The 22,184-nt window shown below is 41.1% G+C and overlaps 2 protein-coding genes across 2 annotated transcripts; one reads left to right on the top strand and one right to left on the bottom strand.

The window, feature by feature from the left end:
• Positions 1-657: 657 nt before the first annotated feature.
• On the top strand, positions 658-2,077 carry snx10b (sorting nexin 10b). Its single transcript, XM_068570477.1, has 5 exons — positions 658-763; positions 853-953; positions 1,056-1,157; positions 1,312-1,521; positions 1,755-2,077. Exons 1-5 carry the CDS (start codon positions 671-673, stop codon positions 1,882-1,884), a joined length of 636 nt encoding a protein of 211 aa, XP_068426578.1. The 5' UTR covers positions 658-670; the 3' UTR covers positions 1,885-2,077.
• Positions 2,078-12,752: 10,675 nt separating this feature from the next.
• On the bottom strand, positions 12,753-21,623 carry skap2 (src kinase associated phosphoprotein 2). Its single transcript, XM_068570388.1, has 12 exons — positions 21,540-21,623; positions 21,099-21,204; positions 20,982-21,007; positions 20,576-20,674; positions 19,747-19,827; positions 19,403-19,486; positions 19,126-19,250; positions 18,703-18,766; positions 18,318-18,440; positions 18,104-18,178; positions 16,523-16,635; positions 12,753-13,101 (listed from the first exon to the last, which is right to left on the bottom strand). The coding sequence occupies exons 1-12, from the start codon at positions 21,577-21,579 to the stop codon at positions 13,009-13,011; spliced, it is 1,029 nt and encodes a 342-aa protein (XP_068426489.1). The 5' UTR covers positions 21,580-21,623; the 3' UTR covers positions 12,753-13,008.
• Between the last annotated feature and the right edge of the window lie 561 nt (positions 21,624-22,184).

Here is a 22,184-nt window from a genome sequence, read left to right on the forward strand (position 1 = left end):
AATAAAGGAAACTTTTCTCTTGTTCATTTTTTTCTACGGTCACATTTGTCACATGCTAATTTATTTAGTAGGAACATCAATGTGACAAAGGATCCATTTCAAAGAAACAGAAGTGGTGGGTGTTGGGTGTTGTTTTTTTTTTCACTGAATCTAAATGACGATCAATGCGCAGTTGTGGTTTGTTAGTCACGTTGGCCCTTCGCACCTTCGTTGATATGACTTGAGGAAGAGCTTATCTCAGTCTTGTGACTTTATTTTGAAAACCTTTGGTCCTAAACAGTAAAAGTTAAAAATAAAAGGCACTTGCACAATGCTAAGATAAGCAGCACTTTATCTGTAGGACTGAGCGCTACTGAGCGTCAAACAAGAACATTTGGACTATGAGAAATGAAACTGACAGCGCTGTGACTGAGGTAGGTCTGAAGTTATAATGCTGATGATATTTTTTAACAAGTTTTAAAGTTAATAAAAAACCTTAAACGTCAAGTTGAGTTCAGAAGCTTTAACCTCTGGTACAGACTTGAAAATGATTTAAAAAAATAGTTTTCTGTCTTGAGCAATATCAGTGTATTTGGTGGGATTTTCCAATGATTGCACTTCCTCTATTTGCCATTAAAACACTTCCACTTTTTCATGAGATGCTCAGTTCAGTGTTTCTACTGCCTTCCCCATGCATCAGGTGATCAGTGTTTGGGTGCGGGACCCACGGATACAAAAAAATGACTTTTGGCATGCCTACATGGACTATGAAATCTGTTTACATGTAAGTAAAACAACAAAAGAAGGTTGTCTTGGCCTTTTCATAAAAGTTGAGCTTACTGTAACGTGTGTCGCACTTGTGTCCTGTTTTAGACCGACAGCGTGTGCTTTACCAAGAAGATCTCAACTGTGAGAAGGAGGTTCAGTGAGTTTGTATGGCTCAGGCAGAAGCTACAAGCAAATTCACAGCTCATGTAAGTCAATCCTACTGTATTTTGAACTGACAATTTTTGAATACTTTCAGTATTCCTGTTAAAGATAATCTTTTTGTATTTTTCTTTTTTTTTTTTTCGCAGGGTAAGGCTACCAGAGCTGCCCCCAAAGAACCTTTTCTTCAGCCTGAACAATGGCCAACAGATCACTGACCGGATGAAAGGGCTCCAGAAGTTCTTGGAACAGTAAATGATCCCTCAAATCAATTAACATGTGAACTTTGAAACAGCACAACAAACCATTACAACAAAACTGCTGACAGTTTGAGAGAAACACTTGGCCATGTGACTGCTCTTCTCCCAAGCAATACAATAAACTGAAATTGTCCTCATTCTCTAGGATCCTCGAGAGCCCTCTGCTGTTGTCGGACAGCTGCTTGCATCTTTTCCTGCAGTCGCAGCTCAGCGTGTCCAAGATGGAGGCCTGTGCTGCCGGACAGACCCGCTACTCTGTAGCCCAGGCCGTCCAGCGCTGTGGTCTGAGGCGATTTCACTCTGAAGAGGATCTAGAAAAGGACCTCAGCATGTCTTGTGACTCTGACTCAGACAGGTTTGTAATATTAGACTTTTTAGTCTTTCTCCACTACAATAATTCTGTAGAACTGAAAGCCTTTTGATATATAAACGGTTATAGAGCTTGTCATCAGCAAGGCAAAATATGCTTTTAAGTATAGACTCACTAATTTGTTTTCCAGGACAGATAATATGAGAAATGCTTCTGAATCATTTTCCAAATTATAAGTTTTCACTTTCCATCCTCTGTTCTGGTGTCTGTCATTCCAGCTCAGAGTGTATAGATCCAGAGCTTCGGATTAAGGATTTGGCAATCAATAAAGCAGAGAGTACGGCTTCACTTGATCTCGTGGGAACCAGCCAGGAGAAACCCCTCAGCTGCTCGTGTGGTTCTACGTGAAAACATCCTTATTATCACATCATCATATCATCGGCAAAGATGCCTGGAAACGTGAAGAATACATTTGCCTGTTACCCCGTCACACTGCACTTTTGGCTATAGGTAGTTGCTATTTCACTTGTTAAAAAAAAAAAACATTGCTTATTGTGTTCTCACTGGGACATTTCAGTTTGAATTATGTACATTAAATAGTAATAAAGATGTATCTATTGTATATCCATAAAGTGTTGTGAACCAGTATGTTCCATCTGCGTAGCAAAAACGTTGTTGCAACAATTTGCCTGTAGATGGCAGTGTTGGTACACCAATGTGTTTGTACGATCACTTATCCCACACATGTGGCAACTGTCCATATTTACTTCACAATCAAGCAAAGCAGAAGCATCACTAGGTCTAGCCATTCACAAGGTGTGTTTCTGCCAGATATATGCAGATAACCATGCAGTACCTTAAGCAGTGACAGCCTGATGTCTCTCTGTGTCTGACCTCCCCCTCCTAATATAGTGAAAGGTGTGGGACGCTTGTCATTGGTGGCCTCTGCAGTGCTTAGCAGTGCTGTATAATAGGGTCTCTGCAGAGCTTTCAGACAGCCCCCCTGTCAGGTGTGTGGCTGGTAGAAGGTCCTGTGGGATCCCAATGGACTTGCTCCTGTCTGTGGGGGCCACCAAGTAGACTGGCTACATTGCTCCCTGCTGAACAAAATGCCTGCACTGACATGCCACCTTTTCCACCCGTCTCTTTCTATATTCGTGTTAGAGTTTGTTCACTACAGTGACATTTTTCTGTGTGCGTGTGCTGAATACCATGCTTACGTAGAGGTAATGAACACTAAACAGAGTGACGCCTGGCTGATAGATCTGCACAGCTAATTAGATTAGCTTTGTCTCTCTGCAGCGGCGGTGATATTCATTATAAATTCAGAGGAGACAAAAGGCTTGTGTTGCAGAGAGAATGGAGAAATGACAGCACCTCAGACCTGCTCTGAGCAGAAGAACAGTTTGGACAGTAGGACTGCCCACCAGCTCAAATTGGGTGTGGGAGGGGGGCATCTCGCTGGAAAAGGTGTGTGTACATGTGTGTTGATGCATATCCACATATGCTAATGCAGTATACGCATGTGTCGTCTTTGACAGTGCTCAACTGTGTGGGGCAGCATTACCCTGCATGGCTTCAAACACTGATGCTGCCTCTTCAAAAGAGGTTTATACCTCAAATACATTCAGAAAACATATCAAAATTGTTGAAGTGCAGGCATTTTTTTTTACACGAATGTGTAAATGAAATGCCATGCCCGTTTTACCACCAAGTCGAACAAAACCATTTTCAATCAGTGAGGTTTTTTCATGAATACATTTTAGGCTCTCCTTTAGACTTGTTGGTATATACAATTCACAGAAGAAAAAAAAAAGTTCACTGAATAAATACAAAACATCTAAAATATTTAAAATGTGGTTTCTGAAAGTGTTTTTGGGAGACTCCTGATGTCAAATGGAGTGATCGTTTAAATAAGCAATATTTCAACCCTGAACCTAATGTAAGTTGTTAATGACACAAATGTACAGCATGTCAAATTACTTTGAAGAATATATTTTGTTGGGTTTTGGATGCTATAAATCTATCTATCTGTTGTCCCTGATCTGTAAATCACACATGCATGAGGTAAAAAAAAAATAGTACTTTTTTATTATATTATATCAACAAATATAATAACCAATCCACTCTATGATGATAACAGTCTCACAAAGCTGCAAAGCCATACACACCTCACTGAACATACGACTGTTTGTAATCTAAGCCTGGGTTTTAAAGAAGTGTTGCCGGAGCTCGCTAATAGTTATTATCACGGTCGTCAACATGGGATATACCGACTGTGTGTGTCTGTGTGCATGTGCGTGTGTGTCCTGTACCCTGCTTTCATTCACAGCACCTGTGTGTGCACATGGCAGTCTGATTACAGTTGTGTCTCATTCGCATCTTAAACTCTGGTTTTTAACAGTCAAATAACGTCGACACGTCGACAAAAGTGATTTGGCGGTTTTTTTCTCGGCTTCTCGCTTGTATTTTTATTATTAGTAAGATTGTAATTCACGTCGGCGGCAATGGCTCTCGACTTCACTGAAGTCACGTCTGGCTTTTATCTCGACTTGCAACAAAAACTGTTGATAAAAGTGATTTGACGGTTTTGTTCTCGGCTTCCATCTTGTATTTGTATTTGAATAATGCTAACGTGAAAGCTCCAATGCGGGGAAATTCCTGCTCTTCCAGGTTAAATAGAACTCGGATGCAGTACCTTTTAGGCTTGCACGGTGGCGCTGTGGCTTACGCCCAGTGCCTGTCACACCAGAGGCCACGGGTTCGAGACTCGTACAGGACCGTCTCGTGGCCGCTTCCCTAGCGGGTTATTCTCTCCGGAGTCCATGCCGGTAGATGGGAGGCTCTCAGGTGTGTGGAGTAGCTAACCCGTGCAAGGTGGGTTTCCTAGTCAGGGCAATGGCTCACATGGCTAGCTTTCCTCCCACAAATTGGCAAGTTACCCGGTTAATTGCCAATGGCCAGATTGCACCTTGTAATGAGGTTCTAAGACAATTCGGTCAAAGACCTTTTGTATTTAAACACAGTTTGTGGCTTTGTGGTTATCAGAACAAACTGAACTTCTTTTTTTTTACAATTACAGACACAATTTCAAACAAACAAATTTTTCAAATCAAGTTTAATCAATTAACTAATCAAATCAGACTAAAAATTTCATTACCACAGAAAGAACATATGACAAGCACAAGGTTCCAAGACAATTTGCAAACATTTGTAACCTATTACGTCACTCTAGATTTCCGCTCTCTTCATACACGTGCAACTCCTTACATTACACTACATTTAGCTGACGCTTTTATCCAAAGTGATTTACAATAAGTGCATTCAACCATGTGTACAAACTCAGAACAACAAGAAAGTACAATTCCTTAAGTGCTATTTAAGAATTAAAGTGCTACTTTCTTGTTATAGAGCCATAGACTTAAGACCTATAGACTCAATAAGCCTAAGCCTACACAAATCAATTGTGTTGCAGTCAAAATGTCACAGCTTACAGTTTCTCCTGTCACTGTCTCCCACACTCTTAATTAGTTAATTCAGTGCACCTGTTAGTTACACCCAGCTCGTCAGCTCAATCACACTCACCTGCCCACTCTGCTGCACCTCCTCCTATCACTTCTCTGTGTTCTGAGAGACCATCCAGCACTTCTCCCCCCCAGCACAACCCTGCCTGCTTGGACTTCTCTACCTTGCCTCTGTCCTGATAACCAACATCATATTTCTTGCCCCGACCCCGAGATTCATGCCTTCTTCCTTGTCTGTTTCCCTTTCAACTCACCCGTTACACAGAAGGCCGAATGTTTACTGGTTCATTAAATTACTTCAGATTACAGTTGTATTACAGTTGCCTTGCAACGTAAACATGACAAATAGGTCACTGTATATACAATAAAGCGTTGTTGGTTAGTCCAGTGGATTGAAACGTTTACATTACTTGTTTCAGTCCGACCTGTCCTGGAGTAGCTTATTGACTCTGCTTTTAATGGTCTGTGACTCTGGTCCACTGGCTGTTAACCTTGAGTCACTGTAGCCTATCGGTACAGCGCTGCTGCCACGACCGCACTGACACATTTAAACCGTGGCTAACAGCTCTCTGCTCCATGTTGTGTGACTCCCAGAGAGGTCAAATGGTGTGGAAACATTGGCAGCCAGTGATATCATCAGGTTTCAGGGTTCACAACCACAATTTTTCCGAAATGTACAAGATCAAAAATCGCATTTTTAATTATTTCCCCAAATGCTTCTCTCCGTTTAATCTAATTAGTATGCTTATTGTTTGACACATAAAGCAGTAGAAGGGAAATGCCCCCTCTGGGAGGTGCCCATCTGCATCTGGCCAACTCGGCATGTCTTTCTGCAGCGACAGCTCAAACCAACCCCACCTCATCTCTGCGATCTCATGCTTGACTTTCTATTCCCTGTGTTGAGTAATTAAAACGAAAAATCTAAAATCCTTTTTGACAATTTTTTTTACATTGGAATGAGCCAAATTGTCAAATTCAAATGCAATAATATAAAATCCCAATGGGGCTTCGTTATCTGAGCAGACTGCCCAGAGCCAAAAACAAATGGAAGTATTGAGGGAGATATGCTTCGGTGGAGGCAAATTACAGATAAATCAGAAGCTGCTCATGCATTTTAAGTGCCACATTATACAGAATCCATTAGTAGCAATAGAAGTTCAGCACCACTTGAGATATTAAATCTCTTTGCCTGCAACTTAGTGGAACCAGGATGAGTCAATATCAGAGAAGCCCAGCTGCACTGCCGATAGATAGGGGATGAGACGAACAAGTCATGTGATAGCAGGCTGGAGATACTGATGTGTATCTTGTTTTACAGCAAGACAATCAAATTAACCAGGATCAAGAGAAGGAGCAAGGTAAATGATCTGGCAGTCTGGGGTTAATTGAATTGTTCATAACATATGCCTCGTATCTGAACATTTTTCAAGGTCTCCAACATTTCATACCAATAATGGTTGTGGATTTATTGAGGGCCACAAAAATTTCATAACCTGACAGCCCCAAAAATATTTTCAAGTCTGTCCCTGTGGCTTTGTGTGTGTTCGAAATATGGTGGAAAAATACTTTTTCTCAAGGCTGAAACATTTTTCTTCATCACTCACTTGTCACAGATGGAAACGAGCCGACTTCTCATTCGTCAAACCCAACAACCCCAGCACCTTTCCTCGGTTCTGCACGGTGTACAGCATGCCCGCTTTTTACCCTCCACATGTTGTCGCCTTTTGGTGCACGGATGTAGCAATTACTGGGAACGGCGGGATCACTGTACCAACGCCAGCAACAGCTTCTCATCTCCTGGAATCAGGGCTGATCAGCGTGAAACCAAACTCTCCTGCATTGAACACATTGGCCTGAGGGGGGAACAGGGAAAATGAGATCACTGCTTCATAATTTTCTGAAATAATATGGTCTGTAATATCAAACATGTTTCCTTTGAAGCGTACAAACAGATGGAGGACAGCCTGGAGTTGAAATGTCGACGTTTACTCACAAATATTCTTTAATCCATGCTAAATAACACACGTGCATATTGTACAAACGGCAAGGTTACAAATGAGCTCATGCAAGAGTGTAAGGACTCATAAGATGTGTGTCGGATACCTTTAGTGTCTATGATGCTGTTTGCTCATCCTTATATGAATGTGTGTCATGGGAACAGCCCTTCTGTGTGTCACAAGATCATGTGTGAAAAACAAGTTCTCCGGGCTAACGTCTTGTTAGAGACGAGGAGTCGGGTAGAGGGGGAGCTCTTTAGTCAGACCCAGTTCCCTAGATGCAGAGACGGCCCGGGGTGGCAGTGAGAGGACAATAGAAGGTGAAGAAACAAGGGCTGGGAGGTGGGGGGGATGGAGGTGTAGAGGGCACCATCTCTTGAGGCCTCTGTGCTTCGCTGCCAGTGTGTGTAAATCAGCAGGCAGCTCACGGCTGCAATGAGGTAGAAAATAAAAAAAACATAAAAATGTCCGAGTGAAATAAGAGGCAAGAAGAAATCTTTTATGATGAGCCTAAATTCTCCTTACTCTGCAGTAGATCCACTGGCTGGCTTAGCTTGTCTTCTCCAGACACCGTCTATCATCCCAGTGTCTGCATAACGCCACAAATTACTCAAATTACCCCACCTGCTATTCATGTAATACATATGTAATGAGTATCCTAAATTCACATGATTATCATTCACGGTATGTTAATAGGGCTCATGTCAAATTCATTAATATGCATGTGAAATTACTGCCAAACCAGAATGTTTGAAGTTCTTCTAATGTGGTTAAATACACAAAGTCCTAGACAAAAGTTTAACAATGGGATCAAACTTGTGGCTTTTGAGCATAGCACGTCTTTATTGAGCTTTTTGGTACGCCAAAACAATCCACACTCAAAGATCTTCTTCTTGTTTGAATCCATTAAACTGCTTGGTCTTCTTCAGCAAATTTGATTGGTTTAGGTGCCATCATTAGTGTGAGAGTGGATCTTAGATCTATCTTGGTAAGATATAGGCTATATATTTATCACATTCAGCCCATTTTCTTTAAGTTTTCTCACCCGTAATCCATTACTATGAGCTGGTATGTTTAAGCACAGTACTTATAAAAAGTAATAAGATCCCCAGACGTTTCCATGTTTTATTGTTTTACAATTTAGAATCCGATTACATTTATTGAGGCTTTTTTTTTTACTCTGATCTACAGAAAATTATTCTTTCATGTCAAAGTAAAAATGGTTACAACATGATCTAAACATGTAAAATACATGAATTCACCCCCTATAATAGAACAAGCATAACTCCTCATGGTGAAGCCAGTTAGTTTTAGGAACAAATGACATACCTTATTTATTATTTCAGTGTCACTGGGGGCAAATTAAAAAGAATGAAAATCTTCATGAAAATCTCAAAAACAACTTGTACAGCTACAGTTGCTAACAATGCTTCAAAGGTTGGTCAGATTTGTTCAGTTTGAAGCGGCAGCAACTGTCAGCAGTAATACACGACCGTAAACACGTACAGTACATTTTTAAAGTAACATGAGAAAATGTCCTGCAGGTCGAGGCCAAATCATCTCCGAGAGAACTGCAGCTGCATCAGTTGAAACTGCAACATGATTTATGAAGGAAAACTGCTATGAGAAAAGGAACAATGAAGGTGAGTCAAATCAACAGGGAAATTAAATATATATGTATATATATATATATATATATATATATATATATATATATATATATATATATATATATGTATATATATATATATATATGTATGTATATATATATATGTATGTATATATATATTTATATATATGTATGTATATATATATATATATATTTATATATATATATATGTATGTATATATATATATGTATGTATATTTATATATATATGTATATATGTATATATATATATATATATATATATATATATATATATATATATATATATATATATATATACATATATATATATACTACTTTATACAGGTGGTTGAGTGATGATAACTTCACTAAATCTTCTTCTCACCCACATTTTGTGTATTACTTAAAGAGTTTCACTATATTCTGAAATGTTTCTCTCCCTACACACTTGGCCGAATGCTTTTTTAAAGCCTGCCCCACATGCAGAAATATAAAATGTTTTGGGTTTTGGTCTGATTTAAGATTTTGGAAGCTTTAAAACTCAGCATGTGAGTTTTCTGTGTAATTGGAGCAAGTAACTCCTTTGGTTGTTTCAAAAACAACTGAAATAATCCTGAGCATTGGTGTCAATAGTAACCCTGATAATGATCATATTCTGTCCACCCCATCAGCATTGTCACCTTGGCCTTGACCCTAAATTAGCTCTGGCTCAGGGACAGGAATGTGAGGGACAACCATGAAGTGATCAGTTTTCACTGGATTGGCTGAGAGGAATAAGAGGTACAGTGTGGAAAGGGGCTGTAATTATAGTTGGAGCGTCTCTGACTACAAACTATCCTCCCAGACCATCCAGGGTCATTACTCACCTCACTAACTAGTCGAGTAAATCAGTGGCAGAGCTCCTGATATTAGAGCCACAGCCAGAGAGTAAACAGGGCCAGAGTACGGAGGCTGGAGCCTTGTAAATAATCCGTGAGGAGAGAGCAGGAGCGAGGGCGTGGGATATGTTTATAGCAGGTGGACAAACACCTGTCACTTTGATAAGTCTGATTTATCCTGAATGACATGTCAGCACATAGCTCTACCCGGCCTGTGACAGCCGACACCACACTCTGGGACATGAGACGTGTTTGTAGCAGTGACGCATCCAGTAAGTGAGAGAGGCGACAACAGTTTCTCCAATTTAAAGCATTGGCTGTGACATGATGGTGTTTAACGCAGTGACGGGTCATCAGGGCCCGCTAAGCCTTCTCTGCTGGCCTAAATAGAATCATAGTGGGGTGCTGGGGTGCGCCGCAATCAGCTGTTAAACTAAACAGCTGGCGTAGTGACCATTTCCACGGTCCGCCACTGGTTTAACGTATCATCTTGTTGGGGGATGGGAATGTTTTTCGAGGCCAGAAACTGGAATTGGAGCCTCTTGTGTCTCCCATCCAGCTCCAGAGACTTCACCGTCTGCAACTTGCAGAGGTCAATTAACAAGAAGGAAGAGCAGACACTAACATGTGAGAGAGGTGGGTGTGGTGGTTGTAATAAATGACCTGTCTGGACCCATATTTACTGGCCTGCCACTAACCCTGGTTTTCAGCTCGTAATATTACACATTATATATTGAAAAATCTGTAAAAGGCAGAAAAATCTAAGCCTCAAATTCCAGAAATATGAATTTTCAGAGCAGCCTGTCATGATGTTCGTTAGCTTTCACTTTAAATACATCATTTCTTCTTCTCACAATGTCAAAAGCCAGCTGAGGAAACCTTAATTTGTCAGCTGCCGTGAGTTATGCTAACAGAAACTGACCTCAATTAAGAGTGACTTGCATTTAAAAAGTGTCCATATCAGATTTTAAGATTTAGAGGGAGGGAGGGTGGCTTTAATGGAATGCTGACAGAGGGCAAGTTGGAGAGGTAATACATTTCCTGCAAAATGCCAGTGGATACCACATAAATAAGGCAGTGTTATTCCTGACAGAAACTCTACATGAAGCTGTGGTGTGATCTACGGCTGAATGACCCGGTTAAAGAGCAGCAGAAACAGCTGACAGCTTGATCAAGATTACCTCTCTAAAGTGGTATAGATCAAGTCTTTAGCCTTCTCACCAACCCCAGGGGTGACGGTATGAAATGGTGATGATAATACTCAAGGATGAGCAGCTATCAGTGTGAGTAAGGGCGTATTAGTGTACCAATAATGTCCTGAGTTGTTTATCCACAAGGCATATTAACAGAGGTATAGCAATATTGCTTATTTGAAATATAGATTACAGTTGTCTGTGTAATAATAAGCATACATTAGGTCTAAATTGTCTGTAAAAAATGACTATGAATGTATTCTGTCCTGAAGGGAAATTTTGTTTTATATTTCCATCATCTTTCTCAGCAAATCATATTTTATTTATTATTACTCAGCAGCTCAATCTATATATATTTGACCGGTAAAAGTGTATCTTTATGGTTGCTTGTATTAATTAGAGATATTCTGGCATCATTAGTGTAATTTAGTGCTCACTAGATTAATTACATGATGGCATTTATCTATGAAACGTTATATCTTGATGTTAAATTGCAATAAAAGAACCTGTATATTTTGCAGATATGGCTGTCCAAATCTAACGGAGGGGGATGGGGGTGTAGTTGACATCCATTAAGGAAATCCTTTATTGGCACATAAAATATTAGAGGCAATATTTAGCCTTACTTGCCTTTGGCAACCTAACCCATAGCCGAACATTAAAAGGAGGACTCTTCGGGGGAAATACCAAGCCACGTCAGCAGTAAATAAATAGTTGCGTCTATGTATTAAATCAGCAACTCAACTTCAGCACTGAAAACATGTTTTAAGGGTTACATAATCTGCCTAAATGATTGAACAACACAATCAGCCAGTCTTTTTTGGTCTGATTTCCACTCTAAATATCACTGTTTCGCTACATCCCTAAAACGAAGCATTTCCTCTCTATATTCAATGTAGTATATTCAATAACTAATTATGGTAATTCATTACATCTCCAATTAGCAGAGAGGCTTTATCGCTGCACTGTACCGTAAAGAGCAGGATTTATGTTGGCTTTGAATGTCACCCAGCGGACAGAGGACGAGCTCATCACTCAACAGGAACAAAACGGAGAGACACGAGCAAGAAAAAAAATAGTGGGAAGAAGGAGAGAAAGATACGGTGAATTATCGGTTAATGAACACATTTTCCTTCTCATTTTCTTGCAACCTTGAGAAAACCTTGATAAGGCCCCTTTTGTTTAAAGAAAACCCCAAAAAAGGAGCGGATCACCCTGACAGATCAATTTGTTGTAAAACTTTAATATTTCAGTGACGAGGCTGTAAAAAGATATGTACAGTATGTATGTAACCTCGGAGGAGTTTGCCGAGCTCACGCACCTCGCCTGCTGTCGAACAGCCCCTCAGAGGGCGATAAGCGTCCCTGCTATCTGTGTGGGTGGCTGTCTTATTAGTGTACAAGCAGCACAGCCAACCATCTGCTCGCTGTGATCCTCTGCCCAGCGAGGTCTCTCAGGTGTCATAAAAAAAAACTGTCCTTTTGAAGCTTGGAACAAAAGTGCTGACCAGATGAATAAACACATTTTTAAAAAGGAATATTATTTTTTCATTTATCCAGGAAGCTATGTACATATGTTTGGTATGCACGCAGCATTTGATGTTGACAGCCGGATGCTGCGGAGAAATATTGTGATTCTGTTGGTGATAAATGCACTTATTCCTTATGCCTACGCATGTCAATAGTTTATTTCCCCCAGAAAATACTTTGACGAATCTCTGTTGCATTGTTTCAAAAAATTAATTTCTGCTGTTATCGTTCTTCCCGTCTCTTGTCCATTGTTAATGTTAATTCAGTCTGCAAACATAATTTCAAAACTTGTGTCCTGAGGTAACAAAAGAAGAAAAAAAAAACTTGTGTATGGCGTTTCTTCTTTGAGCATCTCTGCTCCAGAGGTAGTAATCTCTGACCTTTAAGAGGACTATATTGCCACCTTGTGGCTTAAGTCGCAGGTTAAATAATACATTGTAAAAACGCTCTGAAACAAGAGATGTGTTTCAATCTTTAATAATCTCACCGTTTGCAAATATCAAATTTACAAAAAGCAATGCATGAAATAATGTGAAAAAATATCTTGGAAAGGAAATAAATATAAACCAGCGGTGCAACATGCAGATAATGTAGGAAAATACTCTTAAATATGTATTTTTAGTCATATAGAAAATCTTTGTCTCGTACAGTTGATATGGGAGGGAATGATCCAGGACATGACACGGTACCAGTTACAATAAAGTACATTTTGATCCTCAAACCAGTGTAAGAGCCTTGCTCACTGCAGTCATGATGTCTGAGCAACGTACATGAGGAGTACCTATAGCATGTAAAGCTCCATCAGGAAGTCTTTGGGGACGATTCCCACGGATCCATTCTTCTCCCCGACCCACCAGCCAAAGCTCTGGTACTCCTGAAACGGGACAGAGTGATGATCAGAAGATAAGAGCGAGTCCACATCTCATTGTTAATGAAGGCTGTCTTCAACTGAAGACACTCTTAGTTGACTTATTCCTGTACGATCTTATACCGTAATCGATCAGTTGATTCAATCGACTCCGAGGGAGCAGCCATCCTTTGAATTCATGTAGTCGTCACTGAGCAGCAAACATTTTTTTGGCTTTAATAAAATAAGTATCACAGAACTAAAGGGTTCATCTTACAATTATGAAATGTCTGATGGAAAAGGTACATCGAGCAGCCATGTTACTTTGGGGGCATTGAGACTGAAAGTATGTTCAACAGATACAAGATTCATAGCAAGGATATGGCTCCCTGGAGGCGTATAGGCGTCATTCCCCATCTCTCCCTGCTCTCGTTCCCCGCAAGCTCACCACTATTGTCCGTCATTGGCTGCAAATACTTTCCTTAACAGCATAACCAGTTACCCATTTACTAAAATATGCTTTGTTTATTTTTCTATCCCACCTCCAAAAGCATCAACAACTTCACATCTCCTGTTCCCTCGGTCCCGCCTCTCCACCGTCACTTTTGAGACTGCACACACATCCAGTGTGCATAGAGCGCATCACGCGTAAATCTGTCAAAGCACGACAAGTAATGGCTCCAAATGGCTGTCAGCATGCTGAAATGTGAGGGGGGGGGCACTGCGAGATGAGATCTGACAGAAGAGAATACCCCTCTCTCCCTCTCTCTCTCTGTCTCTCTGGCCAAGAGCCTGACCTCACATCAAAGTCTTCCCATGAATCAACACTGGGGCTCGTGTACTAACAAGGTTGACGGAAGAGGAACCTGCACAGTGTTTCAAATCTATGCCAAAACTCAGGGGCGAGGAGGGACCACATCTGTGTCCGGTTATCCCCAGGAGAGACTAATGGATGTAAGTGATCTTATGGTAGTATTAGACACCAGAACATTACAATAAAAATAGTTATGGCTATAGCACTGACCGTTGTCTGGAGATGGCCCCATTCATCACGCCAGATAAAAAGGCACTTGACTTACTGTCCATGTCAAATATTTATTCACAGGACATGAATACAGTAAAAAAGTAATTTAGTAGATCTAAATTATTAAATGGCAAATCACACATCACAAGAAACAAATAATGAATGCGTCTCATGATTAAAATTACATTTCACAAGCCCCTGAGGAATACTATAGCAGATTGACATGAGGTGTGTGTGTGTGTGTGTGTGTGTGTGTGAGTGCGCGTGTGTGTGTGTGTGTGTAAGAGGCCGAGGGTGTCAGTGCACGTTATGACTTCCTGCAGTTAGCCTTTGAAAAGACGCAACACCTCATTGTGTAGTTCTGCCTGACAAATAAGTTGTGCTCGAGTGAGTGCGGCACACAGCATGGGAACAAATGTACGGAGCTGTGGAAGACTAATGATACCACACACTGTGACAAAGCACACATTAATACAACACTGGACCATCCCATAATGTAATTACGGTGCCAAACTAAACACTCTACGGCTGACGCATCATTTTACAAACGCAAACTCTACAATAAGTGAGGTGAAAAGATGTGCAGGCGCGATAACAACGGCAGACACATGTTTGGACGGCGTTTACTTCTTATCAACCCATCGAGCCGCTTCCTTTAAGTGAGACGTTATATGTCTTGATTTGTTTTATGTGCTGTGACTTGGGAGGGACGAGGGGGGTGGAGCGGCATAGTCGGACAACACGCTCTCCCTCACTCCCAGTAAGGCCTTATAGTCAACACCCAGGTCCCCGACTGGGGGGTCCCGCAGCTGTAACACTACAGCTATTGCTGGCCTCTGGAATGGGGGAGGGACCCCGGGGGCAGAAGGGGGAAAGGAGAATGGGGGCGCGACTGGAGGGGAGGGGGGGCTGGGAAGGAGTCGACTGTCCCTTTAGCTGCAGCTGGCTGCTGCAGTCCAGACAGGTTTTATGGTCATTGCCCTCGCAGCAGGCCACAACCCCCAACACCAAGGTTTCAGCTAATGGCACTCCCAGTCTGAGTGAAAAGGCAACTTGATTCTTGGTCCTTTTCCACACACGCAGAAGGAGTCATAAACAGGCATTTGGCCCGATGAGTATTGATGGTGTCTGTCTGCTTTGTGCATTTGGTTTCCTGCAATTAGTGCTGAAACAATGAAACAAGTCACTGGTCAACAAAAGAGTAACAATTTTGATCATCCATTATGTTTGCTCAAGTCACTTGTCAAACAAAGGTGATTGTTCACCTTCAATTTTGTACAGTTGGTGTGCCGATTTTTTAGAAGATCTGGCAAATGTTGGTGGGTGGGTATTTTCCAATTCTTTCTGACATTTTATAGATCAAGCATTTAATTGACAAATCACAAGAATAAATAAGTAATGAATGATGAAAAAATCTTGTTCTTACAGCCGACATCCCATGCTACATTTTAAATCATTGGTCAAAATTATGATTCTGTTATATAAAAATGATTATTGGAGCTCAGTCGCGATTTTTTAAATCTTCATGGCGTTTATATACCACTAGATGGCAGACTTGAATTTGACAAAGGACCTGGCCAACTGACAACAGCTCATCTAAGTTGACTTTATAGAAAACAAACCAGACAGGAAATATAGCCAGTTTAGATGGTGTTTCACTCTTTTTTTAAATGTAAAATATAAAAATTCATTGACTTATTTGCAGTGCAATGTTACAAAACAAGCTGGTTAAATATATCACATCAAAATCAAATTCCAGTTCCACCTGAACCAGTGAAGCACAAAAGGACTCCTGTTCAGTTACATAATAAAAAAAAAAGGTAAAGAACAGCCCCTCAGTTCTCAATACCTGGCACCCGCAGCCAGCGGACAAGCCTCGGAAACTGTGCGTCCACTACACGTCCTCACCTGCTCTGAATCAGAGTGGCGGACTGAGCCTGGGTTTCCTGAGAACACACATTCCTATTTGGCGAGGTGAGAGAGACGTCTGAGAGGTGTGTGGGCTGCAGGCTGCTCACCGCCTGGCATGGCCGCGGCAGCAGCGTGCTGAAACAGTGCAGATGGAAGTGATGGAATGGCGCTGTGTGCCAGCTAAGCTCGGCCTCCGCCAGCAGCACTAAAACAGTTTCCGTTGTGACACAACTAATCCCCGTCACTGTGCCAGAGAGAGAGAGACCCTCGCGCGGTCTGCCTCTCACCATCAGCGGCCCACCTCCAGGCGGTGGGCCAGGTGCTGCCAGTAAAGGATATGAACAGTTGGTTCCTCTGAGGGCGTAGAAATAACTCACTTTAGGTGGTCTGAGGCCAGTGGAACCACTCCGACTACAAACGCCATCTCAGAACTTTTGCATCACAGTTGGGTTAGAGCTCATCCTGGTTACGCCTCATTATGGCACCAATCAATGTTTTACCCCCTGGACATACCTTGCTCAGTATGTAGATGGAATCTCCACGCTTGAAGGACAACTCATCTGGGTGGTCCCCTGCACAGTCCCATAAGCCCTGGTAGAAGTTGGGGTAGTCTGTGGTTTTATCAACTGCATGGAAAAGGGGAATAACAGATTAGGTGCTTTATTTTATACTGAGGGGGACACCAATACAGACACTTGCGGTGATTGTTTGTGTGCGGTAAAACCAACAGGAGGCAGTGGAGAGCCTAAAATAGAAGTGGAGGCAGACAGTAGCTCTATGCCAAGTTCATATAGGATTTGAGTATGATCACAAAATGAAGTACATTTAAAACAGTAAGTTTGCAGACTACAAAAACTTTGAACAAAAAATCTCTAAGCAAGGTCAAAAGAGGAGATGTCAAGGCTTCATAATTCATTTCATTGGGCTAAAACACATGCATGTAGTCAAATCTGGTCTACACTTGCAGAAAGGCTCACTAGCTGGCACACGATTATGGAACATGAGGATGAATTCATCAAGGAGTGCTTCACAGCAGCCTACTTTAAGGATGATTTAAAAGATGGTACATATAAGACCATAAACAAATGTTGTTGTTTTTTAAAACGTTATATTGCCGCCATCCATTCAAGCGTACCCCTCCAACAGCTCATCTCTAGTTACAATGCGCGTGTGTCCCATAGCTCAAGACTGTGTCCCAGCTTTCATTAAATAGCCTCAAACATTCCAGGAACACCTCTGAAAACACAAATCAATTGTAGACTCTGTACGTGTCTGGATTTTTCTGCTGTGACATTGTAAAGGAGATTAGTTGATTGACAGAAAATGAATCTGCAAACAATTCATCAAGACATTTTTTGTGCAAAATCATATTGCCGTTCTGTTGTGAGGATTTACAGCTTTTCTCGGTATGACATGAATTAAACAGAATCTCTTTGGAGTTGGGACAGTTGTTCAGACAGAACAACTCATTCAAGGAGGTTACCGTTGACATTTCATAGCTAAATGTACTTATTGATAATGACAAAAACATCATTATAGTTGCAGCTTCATGGTGAAGCCACAGGTTGTTTGTTATTGTGAAATAAAGTATTTTTTGGTTTTACTAATTGAAATACTGCAAACGAGAATATAACGTTGAAGTAGGATAGCACAGCTAGGTTATTGGTCGTTAATGTTTCCAGCTCTCCGCCTATTTATTGATCTGATTTGAGAACATTTCCTGTTTCTTGGTAACCCTCTGGATGCATTAATGTTGTGGGAAAGTTTAAATAGATAAAGATAGAGATAGATGGAATGGCATTTTTGCACTTACACAACTTTAATACGTCACTTATTGGAAAAGGAAGTTGACCAACTTGGCCGACAGTTATTTCCAGCATTGTGTTAACTTTCACGTTCACAGAAACTTCCTCTTTAAATGTCACTTCTTCCTAACAGCAGCTTAGAAGGTTGAATTGTAAGAGACGGAGTGTTAATTTGTTGATCACGAATCCACAGTTGAGTGTATGTGGTGAAAGTTACGACACTCTAATCCACAAACTAAACATTTCACTCAATCTGTGGAGAGCAAACACAAACATATGTGCTTTGTACCTGAAGCAGGAGAAGCAGGTTTGCTGGCTGGCTCCACCTTGGGTGGAGGCTTTGCTGGAGTTGGCGCGTCATCCTCTGGAGAAACGAGACAATGTATTTAAGGATGAGTGTGTGCTTCGATTTAAGAGTTTAGGATTGCCTGTCACAGAGGAGGATGCAATAGCATAAAATAAACCGTTTAAATAACACTATTAAAACAACATGAAAGTGAGACCTGGGAGTACTTCATAGATGTCTTCATCGATCAGCTCAGGCTCAGGTAGATCTTCTATGGGTCCGACATCGTCGTACACTTCCTGATCCTCCTCATCATCTTCTGGGATGATGCCTGTCATATCTACAAACAAGAAAATTACATTCGACAAAAACTCTTGACTTGTACACACACACACACACACACACACACACACACACACACACACACACACACACACACACACACACACACACACACACACACACACACACACACACACACACACACACACACACACACACACACAGCGTACTTGATGGAAATAGTGAGTGATTATTTTTGTTATTTTAATTCATGAAGAAACTAATTTTTCCATTTCTGAAATGATTGAAACAGTTCAAACCTCTCAAGACAAAGTCGATCCATTTCACCCATTCCGCCGCCTCCGTCGGCGATGACGCACAGAACTATGATGAAAGAGAACAGAAATGAAAACTGCAGTCAGTGCAATATGCAGTTCCACATATATTAATTAACATAAACAAATAATACTGCATTTATGCATAGTAAAATGTTCCGCATGGAAGAGCCCGAATGTTAGAAACACTCATTTAGACTTTTTAAATATGCATGTCCGCTTGAGCCATTGCAAAGGCAGCAGTGTCAAATGAATGAATGGGTGTTTTTTTTTTTTTTTTAAATAACGCTTTAATAAAGTTCATGTATGCGCATGCCGGGTTTCATACAAGGCACACCTCCACATTTTGTTCGAATTAGAAAGCACACTTAGAACAGCAGTCAAACTATCACCAAGAGATGAGCGCACCTGATAGACTCGCTTGTCTGGAGCCGTTATTTCAAAGCAACAGTCTTTCTTGGCGTCTTTCCGTAAGGTGCTGTTCATTTTGACGGTGTAGCCATCGATGCTGAACTCGCCCTTCTGCTGCTTGTCTGGTTACAGGAAAATAAAACATCATTAGCGGTTCAGGTACAACAACTGCAATGTCACCTTCAAAAGCAGAATGTCAAATGTCCATCCCCTTAAATGTTCTCAAACAGTATGCTGTGACTCATAATGGAAGAACAAATATAAATGGAGGCACCTTTTTCATTGCCATAATAGTAGAAGGTATGATGACTTAGAGCGCACCATCTCTTCTGCCACTCTGTGCCAAAAAAACTGTGATCTGAGGAGACAAAATCAACAATAATCTCAACATTTTCTAGTTTATTTAGAGGAAATCAGAGCTGTGTATTGTAAGAAATGTGAAAATACCAAAGGGATTCTGGTTGTTAGATCATGTTATATCCTATTTTGGTCTTTACACCATTAATATCCTGCTTTTTGTTCTTGAAAGTGAAAGCAAAACATCAATCTTTTTTCATGTTATAGATTTAAGTGTGTAACATCATTGTAAGTATCTACTGTAATCATAAAGGCACCCACCCTTTCTGCGCTTCTCAAGGTATCCTGCTTTAAAGACGGACGTCAGGTCCTGAGCCGCCACAGGTGGGGACTGTTGAGCACCTGGTGAAGAGAAGTGTTTTCAATCCATAAAAGTGAAAATGTAACTTGTTTTTAAAATGTTAAACGCAAACAGACGGGTTTCAGACTAACGCCCTGTAGTTAGTTGATCAGGTAGATGTGCCACTGATGTTTAAATAAGTAGTAAAAGCTATGGAAGCTTCACTGAGCAATATGTTGCTTCTCACTGGAGGACATTCCTCTTGCAGCGTGCAACTTTAATGCAAATGTTCAACTGCTGTGTCAGAGTTGCTTTGTGTGAAAGAGCAGCCATAAAACTGGCAGCTGCTTGCCGCCCATAAACTCCAGACCCCTAATAGCCACTTCACAAGGATTTCCCTGATACACTAGTTATCCAAGTAAACACCAAAATCTTGTATATTTCCACGATGGTGCATACAAGGTTAAAGCTACTGTATATCGAGGCATGTTTTTTCTCAAACTAACGACCATGGCAGTAATGTTCAGTCCCCAGATCGCGGCTGAGAGCAATAAAGCACGCTCGAGCTGTCAAAGCGCTGGGGTGAAAGAGGTGGTGGGAGTAGCAGTTGTGCCCCCCAAATTGCTTCCCAAGTATGTTGCCAAGTTACAGTTGGAATGCCTCCCTCATTGTGCCACTCAAAGTCACTTTCTCCCAGGAGCAGACCCAAAGATTTGGATATTTTCATGCGGCGGTGCAATTTTAATAATTGAATCCAAAGCTTGTTAGCAAGTCAACTTTCGGACGTCTTGCTAAGTGCTTGATGTTTACCGTCAAACGTCTCCTCATCCTTGTCTGTGCGCTCCGACTGCAGCGACCCTCCGTCGTTGTTGCTGTCAACTTCCTCGTCATCATCGGAGTCATCTCCGCCTGGAGTACACAAAAAAAGTGCAGTAAAATGTAGTTACGGTACAGTTTATATTGTAACATAGTGGGTCCCGACCTGTTGTGCGATTCTATGAGGCGTGAGCGTTTTAATGGAAGAGTGATATCTTTTCAGACAGTGTTTAAAGCAAAATACAGGACTTTACCAGCAAATTATAGAGAAATGTCTTTAAATATTAGATTAAACGTTTCAAAGGGTTTCTCCCCTCTTTTTGTGACTCCTTAAAGTCACGCTGTGACCTCTCCAAGTTGGGAACCACTATAATAAGTAAAGTGCAAGACAAACACTCACTTTTGTCCTTGAAATCTTGTGGGAAACTGTTGGAGAAACAGTAAATGTCCGTTAACAACTTTCATGTTTTGCATTCGGATCTTTAAACCCAATTTCTGATGCAGATAGACAACCTACCACAACTTGACCTCTTTAATCCGCTTGATAAAGGCATCCCTCTTCTCTTTGGCCTTCTTGCTTAGATTTTCCCCTTTTAGTCCATCACAGAGGAAATATTCCAGATCTGAAAGCAACAACAACAACAACAGAAAAACACACCAGGTAAAACATTCATACAATCCGTCACTGCTTACTGATTGTGAAGTTTTCTTTTTGCAGACAAATATTTGTTTGAATTGTTTGAAACTCATCAGCATGAACGAAAAGGCCACAGTTCTGTGGTGTGTTGACAAGTTGGCTGACTAAAAACGTAGAGGTCCATACTGAGTCTGAGCTTCCTCATTTTTCTCTTTTTTTGAACAAAACGGTCTCTGGCTTTGTGTCACCAGCCCCCACTAAACACGGAACACAACCAACCGGCGTGGTGCAAATACACTTTAGTTTTGTGAAGGTTTTTACCTGAAATTAGCGTCGTGAATTCCTCGGGAGTCGCGCGCATTGTACTGAGAGTTTTCCCGCGGCAGCAGTGGACCGTCCGACGAGGGGAACTACTGCACACGACACGGAAGCAGCGATGAGTTCAGGGACACGGAAGTTAATCCGCTAATCATTTATATCTGACCACACAGTTCCGCTGCAGGAATCAACACTGCACACTGCTTGTTATTCAACATGCACACACGTGCGTGTATTAGTCTATCAGCTTTTGTGTGTGTGTATATATATTATATTATATTGTCTGCTACTGATGACGGGGAGTTGATGCTTTAATGGAGCAACGAGTCTTTACAGACTAATAAAGTCAGAGGATAACGCATCATCATATTTTTGATTGACTCCAGATAATATTTATCTGGCACTTACGTCTGTGACTGACTCACTGGACACATTGAGAGTGTCTTTTTAACAATGATGCAAGCACTTTGGCTTTATGAATATGTCAACATAGTAAATCTAAACAGGGATCATTATTATTAGGCCAGCCGCTACAAGGCAATTATATAAAACTGTTCTGCAGGTTTCACTGACAGTTATGTTTCGCCATTGAGCAACACAGATGTTTGAAGGAACCTGTGCCAATTGTGCTACACTAGTTTATTCCTG

Source organism: Clinocottus analis, unplaced genomic scaffold (assembly GCF_023055335.1).
Source record: "Clinocottus analis isolate CAN_PGR_092001 unplaced genomic scaffold, fCliAna1.0.p SCAF_9, whole genome shotgun sequence".
Classification (NCBI taxonomy): Eukaryota; Metazoa; Chordata; class Actinopteri; order Perciformes; family Cottidae; genus Clinocottus; species Clinocottus analis.